The sequence below is a fragment of the Panthera onca genome, chromosome B2 (assembly GCF_046562875.1).
Source record: "Panthera onca isolate mPanOnc1 chromosome B2, mPanOnc1 haplotype 2, whole genome shotgun sequence".
NCBI classification, from domain to species: domain Eukaryota; kingdom Metazoa; phylum Chordata; class Mammalia; order Carnivora; family Felidae; genus Panthera; species Panthera onca.
In genome coordinates this window covers 106,461,828-106,480,750 of record NC_138343.1, presented here as the reverse complement: position 1 = coordinate 106,480,750, position 18,923 = coordinate 106,461,828, and the positions used below count along the sequence as shown (strand labels likewise).

The following is an 18,923-nucleotide window of genomic DNA, read 5'->3' as shown; positions in this document are numbered from 1 at the left end:
CTTTTCAGTTTGTCTCTGATTTACGAGCCAGGGGTAGAACCCGCTTTCTTCTACAGTGCTCTACCAATATTTATTAAATTAACTGTTTTGTATATAAATATTGGAAGGATCCTAATATTGCCAATGAAAAGTAAGATATAAGAAAAGGCTGGTGGACCCTTTTATGCTTCCTTCCAGAATACTTACTTGCTCCTGTACTCCAGGTTTAGGCGAAGGGTGGGAACTCACCAAATGTAGGAAGAACAAGAAGGTGTAGGGTGTAAGGAAGTTACTCCCATTACAGACTTTGGTACCATTTTGATTCCTCTCTGGTTGCTTATCTGAATTCCTGGGCTACTAGATTAAAATTTACAGCTCCTCTCTGATCCCTCTGGTCTTTTTCCTTTCTGCTTTTTCCTGTGCACATTCTTGTATAGTAGGTATTTTGCTACCCTCTCCCCCTTGACCGCCCCCCCCCCCCCGCCACTGAATTTACGAGTTCAGGAAAACGACTTCTTTTCTGTCCCACAAAGCGACTTATAAACGATGTTTCTGGAATGTATGATGACTTTAATCCCAATCCCAAATAAAACTGGCAGTCCCTCAACCCCTCTCAGGAGAGCCTCTTAGCTCCAGTAGTTACGCAGCGAAGACAGGTCTTCCTCTTCTTTTCCAGAGAGGTGCCCCGGAGGGCTTGAGGGATTACCCACGCGAGGGCGGTACCGAAAGTTACCGCCCCGGGCCACATTCTATTCATCCTCTTTTCTCATCTGACCGAGCGCAAGGATGGGGAGGGAGGGATCCAGCTGGTGCTTCGAGTCTACCCACCAGTCGCGGAGTAAGCGAACCGGCGTAAGGGTACCCAGCGGCACCGGCCCGCAGTTCCCGCCCCGCGCCGCGCACGCGTTATGTAAGCGCCCGAGGCCCCGCCCCTGGCAGGCCCCGCCCCCACCCTGCCCGGCTCCGGCTCCGGCTCCGGCTCTGCCGGCGGAGGGGGCGGAGAGAAGCCGCAGCTGCAACTTCGCCTGGAGGCTCTGATCCTAGCCTGGGCTCAGCCGGGGACCCAGCCGCCGTCACTGCGGAGCCGCCCGCTTCCTCGGCCCGGGCCTCAGCGCAGCGGGCTCGGCCATGGCAGCCGCCACCGCCGGCGCCGCGGCGAATCTGGCCCCTGCGCTCGCCGCCAGTCTCTGAGCAGCCGTTAACCAGACCGCCCGCCCGCCCTCCTGCTGGTGCCTCCGCGGCCCCAGGTTCCGCACAAGTTTCCGCCGCCGAAGAAGCAGGAGGCGAAGGCGGGGGAGGACGGACTAGGGGAGTCGTACGCCCCCGGCCCTCCCGCCCGCTATGTGGGGGCGCTTCCTGGCCCCGGAGGCCGGCGGCCGGGACAGCCCCGGCGGAGCCCGCAGTCTCCCGGCGGGTAAGTAACGGGACAGTCCCTCCCCCGCGGCTGGTGTGGGGGTCGCGGCCGACCGCCACGCCTCGGGACCCTGCCGCCGTTCCCTTCCCTTCTCAGGCCTGCCTTCCCCCCCCCGCCCCAGGCCGCCTCCCCGACGCCGCCGCGCGCCCGCCCGCCCCGTTTCCTCCCGGCTGCCGACACCCCGGCACCGCGGGCTGACATCTGGCGGGCCGCGTCCCCGGTCCCGTCCGCCCCTGCATCGCGCGGCCGGGCGTCCAGCCTGCTCCTCCCCGGGCCGCAGCCCCGGCGCCCCAACTTCAGGCTCGCCAGGGCCTCCTCTGGTTGCGCTTTGTTGTCCGGCCTCCTCCCTTTTCCCTCGTGGGGTGTGTGGCCGACGTGGATAACGGGGCTCACGGGGACCCGAGCGGGAAGGTCGCTGCGACCGTGCTGCGGCGGCGGCTTGGGGCGCGCCTGGGAGGGCCGGGGTCTGCTGCGCCCACGCCCGCAGCTGCTACTTGGGGCGTTTTGGGGCGGGAGGAGGTTGCTGGTGATGCCATCTCCTCCATAAGTGATCCCCGAGGGGACTTCAGCCCCTCAGTGAAACCTGGTCACCTCCCCGCAGCTCTCTCTGGCGTCAGGGGAGGACACGTCCTGCATGAGCCAATCGATCTCTGAGCGGCGGGGGTGTTAATGGGTTTGCCTCTCCCTGGCCCCTTCAGGGAAAATTTGGAGATTGCCGCGTTCACTGTGTGAAGGGAGCGGTTTGTGTCGGACAGCCATTTCATGCCTGCATCGCTCAGAAGTTGTGTGGGAGCCACCAGATTGGGATAAATCCTCCCCTAATTTGGGATGAAAAAGATAAGGCTTAAAGAAAAAAAAAAGACTTGGGTTGCCTGTGACAAGTTGTCTGACCCTGACGATTCCCCAAGACACTTTAATTGGATCTTGAACCCTTTGAGAAGCTGAAAGTTATATAGGCCTTTTATCCAGAAAAAATTGCCATATGTACAGACGTAAAATTTTTTCCTCCAATTTTAGGTGGTTCTCGAACTCGTAGGTAACCTTGTTCCACAAAATGTTTTGAGTTCCACTTGTAACTGACATTTTTGTAGACATTTTTAAAGCTATTTGCAAAACAAAAACCGTAGAAACAGCATATGGAAGTGAGAATTTTTTTTTTCTGGTAGCATTTTCTGCTCTTTAAAGTATACCAGGCACAGTTGCTATTAAAATTTCAAATAATGTAATTCTATGATAGTTCAGAAATTTGTGATGTGTTTTTTTTTAGACATATAATTTTACTAGTTATTGGGGGAGTGTAATTGACAAGTAGAAATTGTATATATACTTAAGGTGTCCAACTTGATGTTTTGATGTATGTATATGTATGCATTGTGAAATGATTTCCACAATCAAGCTATTTAACATATTCATCACCTCATAGAGTTACAATATTTGTGTGTGTGTGGTGAGAACACTTAAGATTTATCCTCTTAGCAAATTTCAAGCATATTGCACGGTATCAAGTGTAGTCACCATACCATACTTTATTGGAGACATATGTAAATTTTTAAATCCAGAGTTAAATTTAAAATCATTCTCTTAAATTTGGTTCTGCAACACTTGTAGCAATAATGGAACTTAATGTAGGCATGGATTTAGTTAAAAAAATGTAAGTGGGAATTATCTTCTCTAAGATGTATACTATTTATCCTAATAAGGGGAGAGTGCAGTTGAGAGGTTTCCGATGCTTACTGACTACTAGAAATACTACAGTCACAGTTAACTTCAGTAAGCAAGAAGACAACTTCATTATCCCTAGGGATTGGAGGGAGTGGTTTCAATTTATCTGTACCTGTCAAGAGCCATCTGTAGTGTCTTTGTAACCTAACCTCTTGAAAGAGATTTGTAATAATAACATGTTTGGAGATATAATGTCACCCAAGCATTGTATCCATTTTTCCATTGTTTTTCATGAGGAAGAAAACCTCATAGTGAGCAGAAGTTAAGCAACTGAAGGAAGGACTTTGAGGTTGTATTGCAGGCCCTAGACCTTTGCTGTAACAAAGAATATAGTGGAAGGAGATAATTTATAAACAGTACCCAGGTTGAAGGAATTTGGACAGGATATCTTTACAAAGCATATATTTTATCATATTTTGACAGTGATAAGCCATTGGTAAGTCAGGACATGCCTTTCCAATAAATTTTTTTTTCAGCGATATGCCGAGAGGGAATTACTTTTACAGTAATAGTGATGTACTTTTTGCTATGCTTCTTTATTCTTTTTTTTTTAAAAAATGTTTTTTAATGTTCATCTATTTTCGAGAGAGAGGGAAAGAGAGCAGGGGAGGGGCAGAAGGAGAGGGAGACACAGAATCTGAAGCAGGCAACAGGCTCTGAGCTGTCAGCACAGAGCCCGACACGGGGCTCAACCCATGAACCGTGAGATCATGACCTGAGCTGGTCAGACACTTAACCGCCTGAGCCACCCGGTGCCCCAATGCTTTATTCTTGAGCAAATAAGTATTTAAAATTATTTTTTAGTTAATTTTATAAAGTTATACCTTAGATGAAAAACTTACATGTAGTTTCTTTTACAAATGAACAGATGGTGAAGGTCAAGATAATGACCTCTGAGATGCTTTATGCAAGGATTTCTTTTCCTTTCTGAGAATTTGAAGAAAATTTATATTTTTGAAATAATGTTCAGTATATCTTTTGACCAACTTGAGCAATTATAGAATTTTGTGAAAACAAAGAGTTGTTTTCTGATTGTATTTGTCAGCAATCATTTTATTCCTCAAGGCCAATACGAAACCAGGGATAAGTAAATAATTTCTGGTATTGAAATGAGTTTACTACTTCAGTATGTGGGTTAATTCTAGGTATCCTAAAACTGATTTGTTTATCGAAATATGTAACTGGACTAAAGACAAAATCAGTGGTAATGTAGAATCAGCTGAAAATATTGAAGGTAACATTTTTTTTAAGGTAATGGTAGTAAAATCAAATAGGAACAATAACAAGTGTGGTTTGGAGAATACTGAACTTTTGACCTTTGCTTTGGGATTTAATTTTGTTTTGGTATCTACAGTTTTTCAGCTTTATAGAGTAAACGTTTATAAATGTAAATAAGATGAACATGTTCATATATTTCCATACAAAGAACACCCCCCTTTCCCCCTTTTGTGTTGGCAAGTATGGTTAGATGGCTAATTTTCTTTTGAGAGAAAGCACAAGTTGGGGAGGGGTAGAGGGGGGGTGGGAGAGAATCCCAAGCAGGCTACACACTGTCTGTGGAGACTCTGATGCCAGGCTCAGACTCCCCATGAGATCATGACCTGAGCCAAAGTTGGACGCTTAACTGAGCCACCCAGTTGCCCGTTGAAAGCTAATTTTAAATAGAACAAGTGATATGTCTTTATGTATTTGATTGAATGCATTTGAGAATACCTTGCTGTTCAAAATGTATAATCAGAGGGAGAGGGAAAGGGAGAGAGACTCTTAAGCGGGCTCCGTGCCCTTCCTGGAGCCCAAAGCAGGGCTCCATCTCACAACAGGAAGATCATGGCCTGAGCCTAAATTAAGTCTGACACTTAACCAACTAAGCTATCCAGGTGCCCCTTTCTTTCCTTTATGTTTTAAAAATCTAGTATGATATAGTAGTGTTTTGAGTACTTTTGCCTAGTTATACCGAATTTGATTCATTTTATAAATTATACTTTAAAAATATTAATATATTCAACCCTTACAACATTTGGGGGCAGGATATGATAGTTTTAAAGTATGCTAAAATATGAAAACATGAGATCTGGAGAAATGTCAGTGCCTTGAGCTTGAAATCTTCTTCCTAGTTGATGCATTGCCATAAGGTGTTTAGTGATGTCATAATGATAGTAGTGATAACCGGTATGATTACACCAGATACTGAGGTATTCTTCTGTGGTTCTGAATTAGATGGATCTAAAAGTACTGTGGTAACAATGAAACGTAACTCTTTTGCCTGAACTCATTTGGACATGTTCTATTATAATAGGCTTTGCGGGGTGAGGGGCGAATCTTAACTTTAGTAATGACTGTCGTGAAATGAACTTGATTAGTAATTGGAACTTGATCATTTCTTGGCTTGAATGGAGCTGGTAAATTAATCTGAGGCCAGGGAATAAATGGTGAGTTGACAACCACTATTGTCATGTTGTGAATATTTTTGCATGTTGAGAACAGAAAAATTTTAGAGTCATGATTTTTCTGACTGGATGAAATGTTTGTATGCATATTCTGAGAAAATGGTGATGACATGAAGAGTCCTAGATAGTATTTTACTGAGTGATGGCTTAATTAGTGGGAACTAATGTGTAAAATGTGCATTAAAAAATGAAGAATGTCATCATCTAGATAACTTCCAAAGCTGCAGTGAGATACTAATTATTATTACTACCTTAAGCATTCATATTTTACACTGCCAAAATAATATTCTGAAAAGTAGAATTTATCATATAAAGTATTCATTTTAAGAATGGAAATGATCGGGGTGCCTGGGTGGCTCAGTCCCTTGAGCGTCTGACTTCAGCTCAGGTCATGATCACTCTGAGTTTGAGCCCCACGTCAGACTCTGTGCTGACAGCTGGGAGCCTAGAACCTGCTTCGGATTCTGTGTCTCCCTCTCTTTCTGCCCCTCCCCCACTAACACTGTCTCTCTCCCTCTCTCCCTCTGTGTCTCTCTCTCTCTCTCTCTCAAAATAAACATTAAAAAATTAAAAAAAAAGAATGGAAATGGTCAACATAAAAAGAACGTCAAGTAGCTTTTCATACTAATATCTTACTTCTACTTTCTATTTTTCTTTAATTATAAAAATCCATTGTTATTACCTAGTATAGTGGTTGGCACATAATACGTACTTGGCAAATGTTTGTGAGTCATTCTTTCAATAAATATTGTGTAATAGGCATTGTACTAGTCTGTAGCAATACATCACTGAACAAGAAAGATAAGGTCCCAGCTCTCAGGGAGCTTACATTCTAGTGGGGACGCAGCTGTCTGTAAGTAAACCAACAACAAGAGAGTTCACCTGGTAAGTACTGTGAAAACAGGGAAACTGGGTGAGATGGCAGAGGTTGAGTAGAGCTGCTTTGGATCGGCTGGTCAGGGAAGGCCTTTCTAAGGAGTTAACGTTGAGCTGAGGCCAGAATGATAAGGAGCCAGACGTGAGGGGAGGACTATTCAGGCACAGGGCACAGACACAGCTCCAAGGTAGAAATGAGTTTGGGGAGTCTGAAGAATATCAAGAGCCAGTGAATCTGGAGCATGGAGATCAGGAATGTGAGGTGAGGGAGCCCAGATAATGTAAGGCATTGTAGGAAGTTTGGGTTCTATTCTGTGTGAGGGGAATCTAGATATAAAAAGGGTAGGAGAGATGACTCTTCATTTATTCATTCACTGGGGAGTGCCTACTTTGAGGCAGACACTCTTCTAGCATTAGGGAAACAGACTAGACATTCTCTGTCCTTGGTGTTTATGGATCACGCCTGGCTGTTCTGTGGGGAAAAATTGTGGAGGGTTGGGGGAAAGAAGAGAAGTAGGGAAGCCAGTTAATAGCATACTGCAGTTAATAGGTTACGTACAATAGATGGTCTGGGATCACAGTGGTAAGATCGGATTTGGGGAGAAGAGGATGGGTTTGGAATATACTTGAGAAAGCTGGGAGGATTTACCAATGGTTTGGAGATGACAAAGGAGGGAATCAGGAATCAAAAATGGTATCTTAGTTTTGGTTTCAGAAATTTTGTTTGGTGGTGCTATTTCCTGAGGTGAGGGGAAGAGAGAGGAAGGCAAATAGAATCAAGAGTTCTTGTTTTGGCCACATGCTTTTTTAGAGGTTGCAGGCACCACGTTGAGTCAAGCTCAGTGGAGAGATGGGAGAGGTGGAGGTAGGCATTTTGAGAGATGTCTGTGTATAAATGGTGTTTAAAGGTGTTCACATGGAGCAAATATAGAGAATACAGCAGAGGATCAAGCTCTGGGGCATTTAATGTTTCCTGTCAGGGAGAGGAAGAGGAACAATCCAAAGAAACTGAGAGGGAGCAGCCGGTGAGTTAGGAATAAAACCACAGAGTGTGATATTCTAGAAGAGAGGCGGCTGAGGGGAGGAGTAATCACTGAAGTCTTGTGGTTCCAAGAGGTCATATAAAATCAGTCAGAATAGATCAGTGGCCCTGGCCAGTTTCCATGAGAGACTGTTAAAAACTTAAAAATTGGCTGGGATTAGAGATCTAATCCATTCAATTCTTTTTTTTATTTTTAATGTTTATTTTTGAGAGAGAGAAAGAGTGCGCCTGCAGAGGGGCAGAGAGTGGGAGACAGGAACCCGAGCTGGCTTTGCACTGACAGCAGAAAACCCAGCGCGGGGTGCGAACTCACAAAGCAAGAGATCTTGATCTGAGCCCGAATTTACGAACTGAGAGATTATGACCTGAGCTGAAGTCAGACACCCAACCCACTGAGACACCCAGGCACCCCTCCACTTAATTCTTTATTGCATGGAGATTGATACATAAGTGCTAAATAAAAGTTTGAATTGCTTTCTCCTTACTACTTCTCAAGCTAGGGTGACCGATGGTCTGGGTTTGCCTGGGACGTTCAGTTTCAAGACTAGGGGAGGGGAAGTGTCTCCTGGGATGCCTTACATTGAACAGTGGCTAACCCTTGACTCAAGGACATCTCAAATAGTGTAAGTGTTCTTCCCACCAGAGTAGATTTTCTGTCAGGGGACCAGACTTTGGTATTTAGTTTTATTTCATGCTTTGGCCTGAGAATCTGCCTCAAAATAGTAACTCTCTATTTTTGTTTCTTTTCTCCTGTGATAAATGGTTTAAGACTTCATTACATGGTGCTAAAATAATTGAAGTCATTGATAAGATTTTAAATTACTTTAAAGAATGAGTTTAAGATCAGGACCTTTGTTCTATACCTTTTCTGTGTAGTAGATGTCTAGTGAATAAATCTGATTGCTTTATTGATGCTACTTTTCATTACTAAAATTCAGAGTTAGAGATGAACTGTAGTTCTTAGTTATCCTGCCGGAGAATGAGATGAAATATTTGGACTAAATTTGGTGTAAAGTTCAAAGTTTTCTACAAGGTGGTTACGTTGTAGACAGATTGTGTGTTTTTTGACTGTAAGAAATATATGTTGCCTTCCCATGACATTACAGAAGCGTTTTTGAAGTTTTCTGAGTAGTACTGAGCATTACATCTTATTTTAGGAATGATGTACTGAAAACTTTGACTAGAAATTAAGTTCTTTAATTTTGGGGAGATATGTATTAATTTTCTCAAAACTTTATTTTGAAATGTTTTAGAACTAAAGTTTTGTTTCAGTTTTGGCACTTAAATGTGTTGTGTGTGGCACTTAGGTTCCTAAGTATGAGTAAACAAAAGGCTAATTGAGAAATAATTAGCCTACTCAGCTTTCTTTGGAGGTTAATGGCTACATAAATTAAAAGTAGCATTTATTAGGTCTGACGGTTTAGGAAAATTTATTTTGATTGGGATTTTTATTTTCTCCTGGATGTTGTTGATCCTTCTAAGTTTTGGCATAATTTGCTACCATGGAGAATATTTTTTCTAGTGGTACTATGAAATAGTTACAGTGAGAGACAAAGGTGGGCCTCTGGAATACTGCTTGGTATACTTTCTCCACATTTATAGTGGTTTTATTAAAAACTTCATTTTTTACCAGTGTGTAAACTGAAACAAAGACTTATGAGAGATTAAATTAAATGTGGTCCTCATTCCAGATGGCTGCCAATATACTTTTTTTTGAATACAGCATTTCAAGTAACCAGAAGATAAGCTAGGACTTCCACCTGTTTACATATTGACATCAACATGCATGTAATTTTTGTCATAGGAGGAGATAGACTTGTCTGTGTTGTTTGCTGCCCTAACCCTCTTGAATTCCTTGCTTTGTATAATGAGTACTTGGCATATATTTATTGGTTTGAATTCATATTTTTTGTGTGAAAGGCAAACCACTTATTTATCTGGTGTCTATTTAATTGAGGTAATTTTAATCTCAGCCTGAACCAGTGAAAACTCTTCCTTGTTATGGTAGAATTGAGAATAAGGAAATTTCAGAATTACGTTGAAGGAGTGTAGTCTTATACCTTTTGCGGTAATGTGTTTAAAATTATTCATAGTAGTTAATGAACTTCCCTATTTATGTTTAAGAAAACAAAGAATACTAGTTTTTGATTACTTAAAATTCAGTTTTAATTTTCATTCCCACCAACAGTGCACAAGGGTTCCCTTTTCTCCACATCCTTGCAATATTTGTTATTTCTTGTCTTTTTGATAATAGCCATTCTAATGAGTGTGAGGTAGTATCTCATTATGCTTTTGATTTTCATTTTCCTAATGGTTAGTGATGTTGATGTTGACACCTTTTCATGTACCTGTAGGCCATTTTTATATCTTTTTTGGAAGAATACCTATTCAGGTCCTCAGCCCATTTAAAAAATCTGATTTGTTGTTATTGCTGTTGCTGTTGAGTTTTGTGAGTTTCTTATATATTTTGGATATTAACTCCCTATCACATACATAGTTTGGAAATACGTTTTCCCCGTTCTATATGTTGCCTTTTCATTTTGTTGATAGTTTCCTTTGCTGCATAGAAGCTTTTTAGTTTAATGTAGTCCCACTTGTTTATTTTTGCTTATGTTGCCTTTGCTTTTGGTGTCCAATCCCCCCAAAAAAAACATTGTCAAGATTGATGTCAGGGAGTTTACCCTCCGTTTTCTTCTAGGAGTTTCATGGTTTTGGGTCTTGTGTTCAAGTTTTTAACCCATTTTGAGTTGATCTTTCTGTATGGTATGAAGATAGGGGCTCAGTTTTATTCTTTGGCATGTGGCTGCCCAGTTTTCTCAGCATCATGTATTGAAAGAGATCATCATTTTCCCATTGTATATTCTTGGCTCCTTTGTAGTAAATTAATATACCCTATATGTGTGGGCTTGTGTCTGGGCCTTTTTTTTTTTTTTTTTAATGTTTATTTATTTATTTTTGAGAGAGAGAGAGTGAGTGAGCAGGGGAGGGACAGAGAGAGAGGGAGAGAGAGAATCTGAAGCAGGCTCCATAGTGTCAGCACAGAGCCCGAAGCGGGGCTCGAACTCAAGAACTGTGAGATGATGCCCTGAGCTGAAACCAGGAGTTGGACACTTAACTGACTGAGCCATCCAGGTGCCCCTAATTCTGGGCCCTTTATTTTGTTCCATTGATTTGTGTGTTTGTTTTTATGCCTGGCACTTTAGAAACAATATTTTTTCATATTTATTCAATTATCACAAAAACCCTATAAGAGAGGTACTCTAATTTGTTTTCTCTTTTTACATGTGAAGAAACAGAGGTACAGTTTAGGTAAGTGACTTACTCAAGGTCTCACTGCTAATAAGAGGTGGAATAGAGCTTGAGTCCAGGCAGCCTGGTTTCACAGTCCATTCTTTACCACTAAGCTACACTGTTATTTCTGTAATAAAAGAAAAAAATTAGGACTATTAGAGTCAGTTACCCTAGAGACAAACAGTACTCAGATGGACTGGAGGATGGCAATGAAGAACATAAATATTGTTATTTTAAGTGTCCTTCATTTTAGCTAGATACTCTCCAGTGTAGTTTGAGGTTTTTTTCTCAGTGTGTATGTGTGGTTACTATTAATGTGAATGCTTTTTTATGTTTTAATGTTCTTTTTAATTTTTTTGTGACTTGTGTTTTTTGGCCCTAGGAGCTTGTTTTCTCATATTTATTAGGTATTTTAGCCATCATCCCCTCAAACCACTTATAATTATTTTTTTTAACTGTTTTGGAAAATATTTACTGATCTTTAGGCATTTAAATGCAAACTAGCTCAAGGGATAGTTAAAAATCTGGATTTTAAAATAAACAGACAACAAGCTCCCCCACCCCTATTTAATCCTTTTTCTAAAAGGAAGAATATTTTTTAGACCTAATTATAATGTTTCCAGAATTTTAATTTTATACCATGAACATTTATTTGGTACCTAGTAGTAATAATGACTTAAGTTTATTGAGACCCTGCCTGGCCCTGGAGCTCTGTGTTAGAGACTAAAAAAAAAGAAAAAAAAGAAAAAAAAGGTGTCTTTCACTGTTCTTAGTTTGCTGAGGGAGAAGAAAGGCCTACACAAATGGGTTAATATAATTTAGTAAATCCTGTTCTGGAATTTTGAGTGATATATTGGGAGAGCACAGAGTAGTAGTTATTGAATGCCACTGAATACCTCTTGGAGGAATCAGAAGACATTTAGAACAAGATTCTGAACTGGGACTTGTAAAGAAGGTAGAGAAGGAAAAGAGCATGGAGTTGTTAAAGAACCTCGACTGTCTGGAGGCAGTGATTAAGTGTGTGTGGCTAGAGAGTGTTTGTAGGGCAGCTGGCATAAGGGAGATAGGGGTTGCAAAGCATTAGAAAATGGGGCTGTAATTGGTGAAGAAGTTTGCCAAACTTTAGTTTGCAGGAAGGAACCTACAGATGTATATAAGCAAGAGAATGACAAATGTACTTCATTCTCAGAAGAGAACTCTGGTAGTAGGGTCGAGATAGCTTGGGTGGAATTACTTGCAGCAGTCCAGCCAAAATATATGATCTGTGACGGTGGACATCTAATTCAGTTTAGTATTTTCAAAATGGACTGAACAGTTTTAGAAACTGATTACTCTTAAGTGTTTAAGGAATAGCTTTTTTGTTGTGTTCTCTGGATTTATTCCTTTTTAACTTAGTTGTATGTTGATTTCTACTGATAGTATTGGGGCAGTTGAAGGCCACTTTGTGTAAAAGTACTTTGTACTTGTTAACATTTCAGAGGTGTTAAAAGGTGAGACATGTGCTTCTTATGTCATACAAGGGTAAGTGTGCTTTGATATTTTCTGTTTTGTTTTATTTTATGTAAAATGGTTGGTCTCGATCCACTGATAACCTGCATTTTGAGAAACACTGCAGTTTGTGTTCATGATTTGTATTCAGCTTTTTATGTAAAAATAAATATGCTTTGTCAGTGATGTTATTTTTATTTTCTTCTGGCTTAGAGTTGTCATTAAAAAAATTAAGTAAGAGGCACCTGGGTGGCTCAGTTGGTTGAGTTTCTGACTCTTACTTTTGGCTCAGCTTATGTTCCCAAGGTCGTGGGATCAAGCCCTGCATTTTTGGCTCTGTGCTGAGAGTTGGAGTCTGCTTTTGATTCCTGCCCCCCTACCCCCGTCTCCCTCCGCCCCTCTCTGCCACTCACACGCTTTCTCTCTCTAAATTAAAAAAAAATTCAGTAAGATTGGTCGTTATTCTAAATGCAGAAAATTATAGGTATATCAACATATTGTGGAAGACTTGATACTGTATGCATTTTTGCTTCCAATTAAAAAAGTGCTTCAGAGAGAAAATGTAGCAATAGGTTACCTCTTCATTTGATGCTAACCTTCTTATATTTCCAGTGTGATAAATATTAATAATTTTAAGTAACTTTTTCCCGGGCACTCAGTATTCTATTTAAAAGAATTGAAATTCATGTTAAAAAATTTAAAATACCATTTCCAAAGAGAAGTTCCAGCGTACAAAGGTACTTCTGTCTTTGTTCTGGAGAAAACTGATTTTACAGTCAGTTATTCAGTTGCTTTAATATGATAGGACCTAGGTAAGACTTTATTGTCAGAGATCCCTGAGCCTCATTGTAATTTTTTTTTAAAAAGTCCATAGCATGTACCTAGAAATTGAGTAGTTCCCATTTCAGTAGCAGAGTTTTACAACTGTAGTGTAAGATAGTTTTCCTTATTATATCCCCTGGTAAGCATATTTCCCTTCTAGTGCTTAACTACTTTGTGCTTCTGGATTGACTTGAATAGAGACAAGACATGGCATTCTCCTCAGAATGAATGAATTCAGTCTAAATTAAAGATTAGAATGTTGTTTTATTCATGACATTTGTTAATTATCTTCAGTATTCTAGGCATATAATATAAATTTTTTTTTTTAAAGAAGTACAGTTGAACCTTGAACAATGCAGGAGTTAGGGGCACCAGTCCCCTGTGCAGTTGAAAATCTGTGTAAATCTTTTAACTCTCGAAAACTTAACTACAATAGCTTGCTGTTGACTGGGAAGCTTTACTGATAACATAAACAGCTGATTAACACATATTTTATATGTTATATGTATTATATACTGTATTTTTACAATAAAGTAAGGTAAAGAAAGCATTATTAAAATCATAAGAGAAAATACATTTGCAGTACTACACTATGTTTGTCAGTACCATAAGTTTATATCATCTGTGTATAAGATGAATTGTCAGTATCTATATCATCTTAAATGGTACAAGCCTGTGTAGGTGTTGTATGTGTTAACTAACACTAGACACCAAAAATGAAAAGATAACCTGAAAAACACATTCATATATTACAGGTATACACAACAAGTCATGCATTGAAAGTGAAGAAGCAGTAATATGATTGTCCCACAGTAGCCTAGCCTATACACTAATGAATGAGTCATTGTAACATTTTAATGGCATACAGAATTATAGTCATATTCATGATATATTATTGGAAACTGTTAGATTTTTAAAAAACACTTAACGTGTGGTAGCCTGATATGCAGTTTTTTTCAATGACGAGAGAGGGGCATACTATATGGTAATGTAATTCTTTGAAAGCAAAGTTATAAAACAGTAAGAAAACCAACACATTATTAATTTTGTATTAAATATTACTCATTTTATGCCTATGTGAAGATAGGCTATCCACTACCGTACAGGTTTTGCGCAGGATATTGTACATGGTGAATACTTAGGTGGTGATGATGATGATGGCATAAAAACATCTCACACAGTTCTTGCCATACAGTTACTGGATTTTCATGCAAAGACATACATACAACAGGTAAATTTTTTAACTGTTTGGCATGATGATTATTTCTATTCATTAAGTGGAAGTGGATCATCATAAAGGTCTTCATCTGTGTTGTGTTTCATGTTGAATAGGGAGGAGGGGGAAAAAAGGAGGGTCTTGCTTTCTCAGGAGGAGTAGAGGTGGAGGAGGTGAAAGGGAAGACAGTAGAGGCAAGCAAACTTGGTATAACTTTACAAAAATACATCATAATTTTGGTCTGACTTCTTCGCTTTCTCAAAAATGTTTCTATACAGTACAAGTGATTTTTCTACCATTTGCCTTAGTTTTAGTGCTTGTATCATGGAAAGGCCATGTTGTAAAAGAAGTCAAAGCAGTCTTGAGTAATCAGAACCGTTCTGCCAGATTGTTTAATGTCAGTTTGTTTTCTGACAGTGCTTCTATGTCGTCTTTTTCGTTGTCTGGCATTGGTTTAGAAGCACTCATCTCTATCAAACCATCTTCTGTTAATTTCTCTGTTGTGGTATCTATTTGCTTTTGAATTTCCTCAAGACCCGTATCTTGAAAGCCTTAATTTCCCACCTATTTTGCCATATCCACATCTGTTTCGCGATTCCTTTGGCTCTGTCGTTAATCCTGTGAAGTTATGTGTAACATCTTGACACTGTTTTCTCCAGCAGGAATTTATTGTTTCAGGGTCGATGGCTTTCACAGCTTTTTCTGTAACGATGTTGGTATCTTAAATGGTGTAATCCTTCCAGACTTTTATGATATCCTCTCTTTTGGGGTTCTCTTCCATAATGTTTTCAATGCTTTCCATAGGGAACCATGCAAGATGAATCTTAAAGGTCCTTATGACCTCTTGATCTAGAGGCTGAATTAGAGACCTTGTATTAGGGACAGGTAAGCCACTTTGATATCTTTGGTGTTCAACTCATAAGGTTCTAGGTGGTCAGGGGCATTGTCCAATACCAAAAGGGCTTTGAAAAGCAATCCCTTACTGGCAAGGTACTTCCTGACTTCAGGGACAAAGCATCAGTGGAACCAGTCTAGAAAAAGCGTTCTTGTTCAGCCTGTTCTACAACCAAAAGTCTGGCTGCTGATGGTTACCTTTTTTCTTCAAGGCCTGGGGGTTAGCAGCTTTACAGACAAGGGCAGTCCTGATCATACACCTGACTGCATTTGCACAAAACAATAGAGTCAGCCTATCCCTTCCTGCATTAAATTTGGTGCTCGTTCCTCTTCCTTACTAATAAATATCCTTTGTGGAAATTTTTTTCCAGAGTAGGATACATTTGTCTGCCGTTCAGGCAGATATCCTTTCTCATCAGTGATTTTTGTAATGGTGTTTGGGAGCTCCTCTGCTGCCTCTTGGTCTCAGAAGCTCCTTCTCCTGTTATCTTGACATTTTTAAAGCCAAACTTCCTTCTCAAATTATCAAACCATCCTGTGCTGGTATTAAATTCTTCAGTTTTATATCCTTCACCTTCCTTTGCCTTAAGTTGTCATGTACTGTAATGAGACTTTGCTTTTTCTCAAATCAATCTAGAGTCTATAGGTAGGCCATTCTTATGGCAGTTTTGCACCCACCTACAAGCTGTATTTTCAAATCAAGAAAAAAAAATTTCATAAAGTTCCCCATATTTTTGCTCTGCTGCTGGTGTAGCTGCAGCAACAGCTTCGCAAATTTCCTTTTCTTTCTTTCTTTCTTTTTTTTTTTTTTTAACAATGGTCTTGATATTGGATTCATTTATCTAGAAATAGAAAGCAACTATATGTACTCAAACTGTAGTACATATCAAGCATTCACCTTTTTCTTTCTAATGTCCTGACTTTTCTGCTTCTTGGGAGCATTTCTAGCATCACCAGTGATACTTCATATGGGTCCCATGGCGTTGAAAGTTTATGTTATTGCACAAAACATGAACTATGAAAACTATGTGAGAACCATGAGAGATCAGTTTATTGTGCTACACATACTAGAGACGATTACCTTCACGTGGCTTTTTAAATGGATGCTCGCAACACGTGAGTTCACTGCAATAGCAACAAGAAGTGGCTGTAAAATCATTACAGCAGTATACTGTGTACTACAGTTAATTTTATGCAGTTATGATTTATTATTACATCTTTGCATTTATTTACATTTCTCTTTGAATGGCACCATGTATGGTGTGGAAGTGTTTATGTAAGTTTTGATAAATTGTAACTTTTTGTAATAGGATTTTTATATATTTTATGGGAGTAAGTGATAAAAAAGGACTAGCATCTACATATATTTTACGTGTTCATGACAAACCTAACTTTTTCTTAAATTTTTTGTTATTTCTAGGCTACTTGGTGTGTCTGCAAGTTTTTTCACACTGTCACAAATCTCCAGGAAGTTTTCTGATATGCTTACTTAAAAAATTCCACGTATAAGGGGAGTCACTCAGTTCAAACCCATTGTTGTTCAAGGAACAACTATAATTTTAAAAATCTAAAACTTTATTTTTTAATTTCTCGGTTAGTAAGATTGGACATTGTTTCATATCTTTATTTGGCATTTACATGTACTCCCAGCCTATTTATGCTATTTGCTGGGTATTTCTGAAAAATATTTCTCCAATAGGTTTGCATATGGGAGAGAAAGTAGTGGACTGGTTACCCTTTTTGATAATGGTTTAGACAGGACTTTGAGTTCATATACAGGGGATATTACCTGAGGAGCTGATTGAAGCAAACATTTTGGTATAGATTATAGGCAGATCAGAGAACAGGCCTGGTTACAGAATACTTTCACTTGGTGCTTTTATAGGTGAGTAATTAATTAAGTGAATTAAAGTAAGTCCCATTCAGAGAGAGGTCTGGACCCTACAAAGTTTTAAGTGGTTGTTCTGGACATCAAAGCTTGTAGAAGTGTCTCTGGTCAATATTTTAAATTTTTAGTTAGTTTAAATGTATATGGTTTTCGAGGCTACTTACTTGTTTTATACATCTATGAAACCAAAACATTTAATTTATAAATTACATGTAAATAGAAATTCAAACTAATATTAACATGACGTAATGTTTTATTAAAACTATGGGGTGCCTGGGTGGCGCAGTCGGTTAAGCGTCCGACTTCAGCCAGGTCACGATCTCGCGGTCCGTGAGTTCGAGCCCCGCGTCAGGCTCTGGGCTGATGGCTGGGAGCCTGGAGCCTGTTTCCGATTCTGTGTCTCCCTCTCTCTCTGCCCCTCCCCCGTTCATGCTCTGTCTCTCTCTGTCCCAAAAATAAATAAAAAACGTTGGGAAAAAATTAAAAAAAACAAAACAAAACAAAACAAAAAACTAAAGATTTAATGTTGGAGTTAATATTGGTAGAAACCACTTCAGTTCTGGTTTTATTATTAATCTGTTTATGAATTTTGATTTTTTAATATTAATATAAAGAATGGCTATCCTGAAGGTGTGGTAAAATGATTTAATTCATTTTATGGACATGTTTATCTTTCTGTGATCCTTATGTTGAAATCTAAAAACTTTATTTTTTCTAAAGACTACTAGAGGGCACTTGGGTGCCAGTTTCAATACTGTGCCAGTTTGTAATTCTGTGAAGATGTCTTGTTTCATATCATGATAAGTGCCTCATGTGTTATTTGCTCTTTACTTAGAAGTAGCTGTACCCGTGAACATAAAACACAAATGTGGGCATTAAAATTACTCAGATCATCTGTGATGTGCTTATTAATTTTTTAAGGATGCATTGAAATGAAAGCCCCAAATTCTTATATAGAACTTGTTAACTTCCACAAGTCTTCAGGCTCCAATTTGAGAATCACTGTGTTAGCCATTCATAAAGATATGTGCTTCTATAGCTTTTATATAAAATTCAACAGATTTAAAATTGCTCTTTCAGATCATACTAACTTTTATAAACTAGTAATAAATAGTTCACAGACTGGTACTGGTTCACAGATATACTTTGGCATTGTAATGGATACTAATTAATGAAGTATGCAGAAAAGTAAAATGAAGGATGAAACCACAAAAGGCAAATAAAAATTAAAAATGGAAAAGATAAGTAAAAATAAAGACTGAGAGAACATTGAAAAGTGATGTTAGCTAAAAAATAAAGATTTAATATAACTCAAGGGAAAATAGAGCAGAGAGCCAAGATGTTATGGTGTTTAACTTTTACCAAAATGTAACTAAAGAAATAAATACACGATAATTTTAAATGTTAAGTGTTAAGTATATAATAGAAAAAAAAAAGATTTATTTTCCATTAGCATATTGCACTTAAATTATCATGCGGTATGATTCAATTAGGCTTTCCCTGGACCTCCATTCTCAGCTAATGCCTCTGTGTGGAATGACAGATGCCTGCATATCAAATATTCCAGAGCAGAGTGCTGGCATTTATAGACAGATAGATAGATTTGATATTTTATTTTATTTTATTTTTTTATTTTTAATTTTAGAGAGACTGTGAGCAGGGTATCGGGGTAGAGGAAGAGAGAGAGAATCCTAAGTAGGTGCCATGCTCAGTACAAAGCCACATGTGAGGCTTGATCCCACCACCCTGGGATTGTGACCTGAGCTGAAATCGAGTCAGATGCTCAATTGACTGAGCCACCCAGGCATCCCAATTTGACATTTTATTTTATTATTATTTTTTAA

General features: G+C 39.3%; 1 protein-coding gene across 2 annotated transcripts in view; it reads left to right on the top strand.

Annotated features, from left to right (window-relative positions):
• The first annotated feature begins 1,202 nt into the window (after window positions 1-1,202).
• Window positions 1,203-18,923, top strand: part of CEP85L (centrosomal protein 85L) — a 164,592-nt gene continuing 146,871 nt past the window's right edge. Inside the window, exon 1 of one of the 2 annotated variants that reach the window (XM_060616511.3) lies at window positions 1,203-1,393. In XM_060616511.3, coding sequence (XP_060472494.1) covers window positions 1,321-1,393 — 73 coding nt within the window. In that variant the 5' untranslated portion in view covers window positions 1,203-1,320. The remainder of the gene's footprint in view (window positions 1,394-18,923) is intronic. The other variant, XM_060616510.3, reaches the window with a different exon arrangement.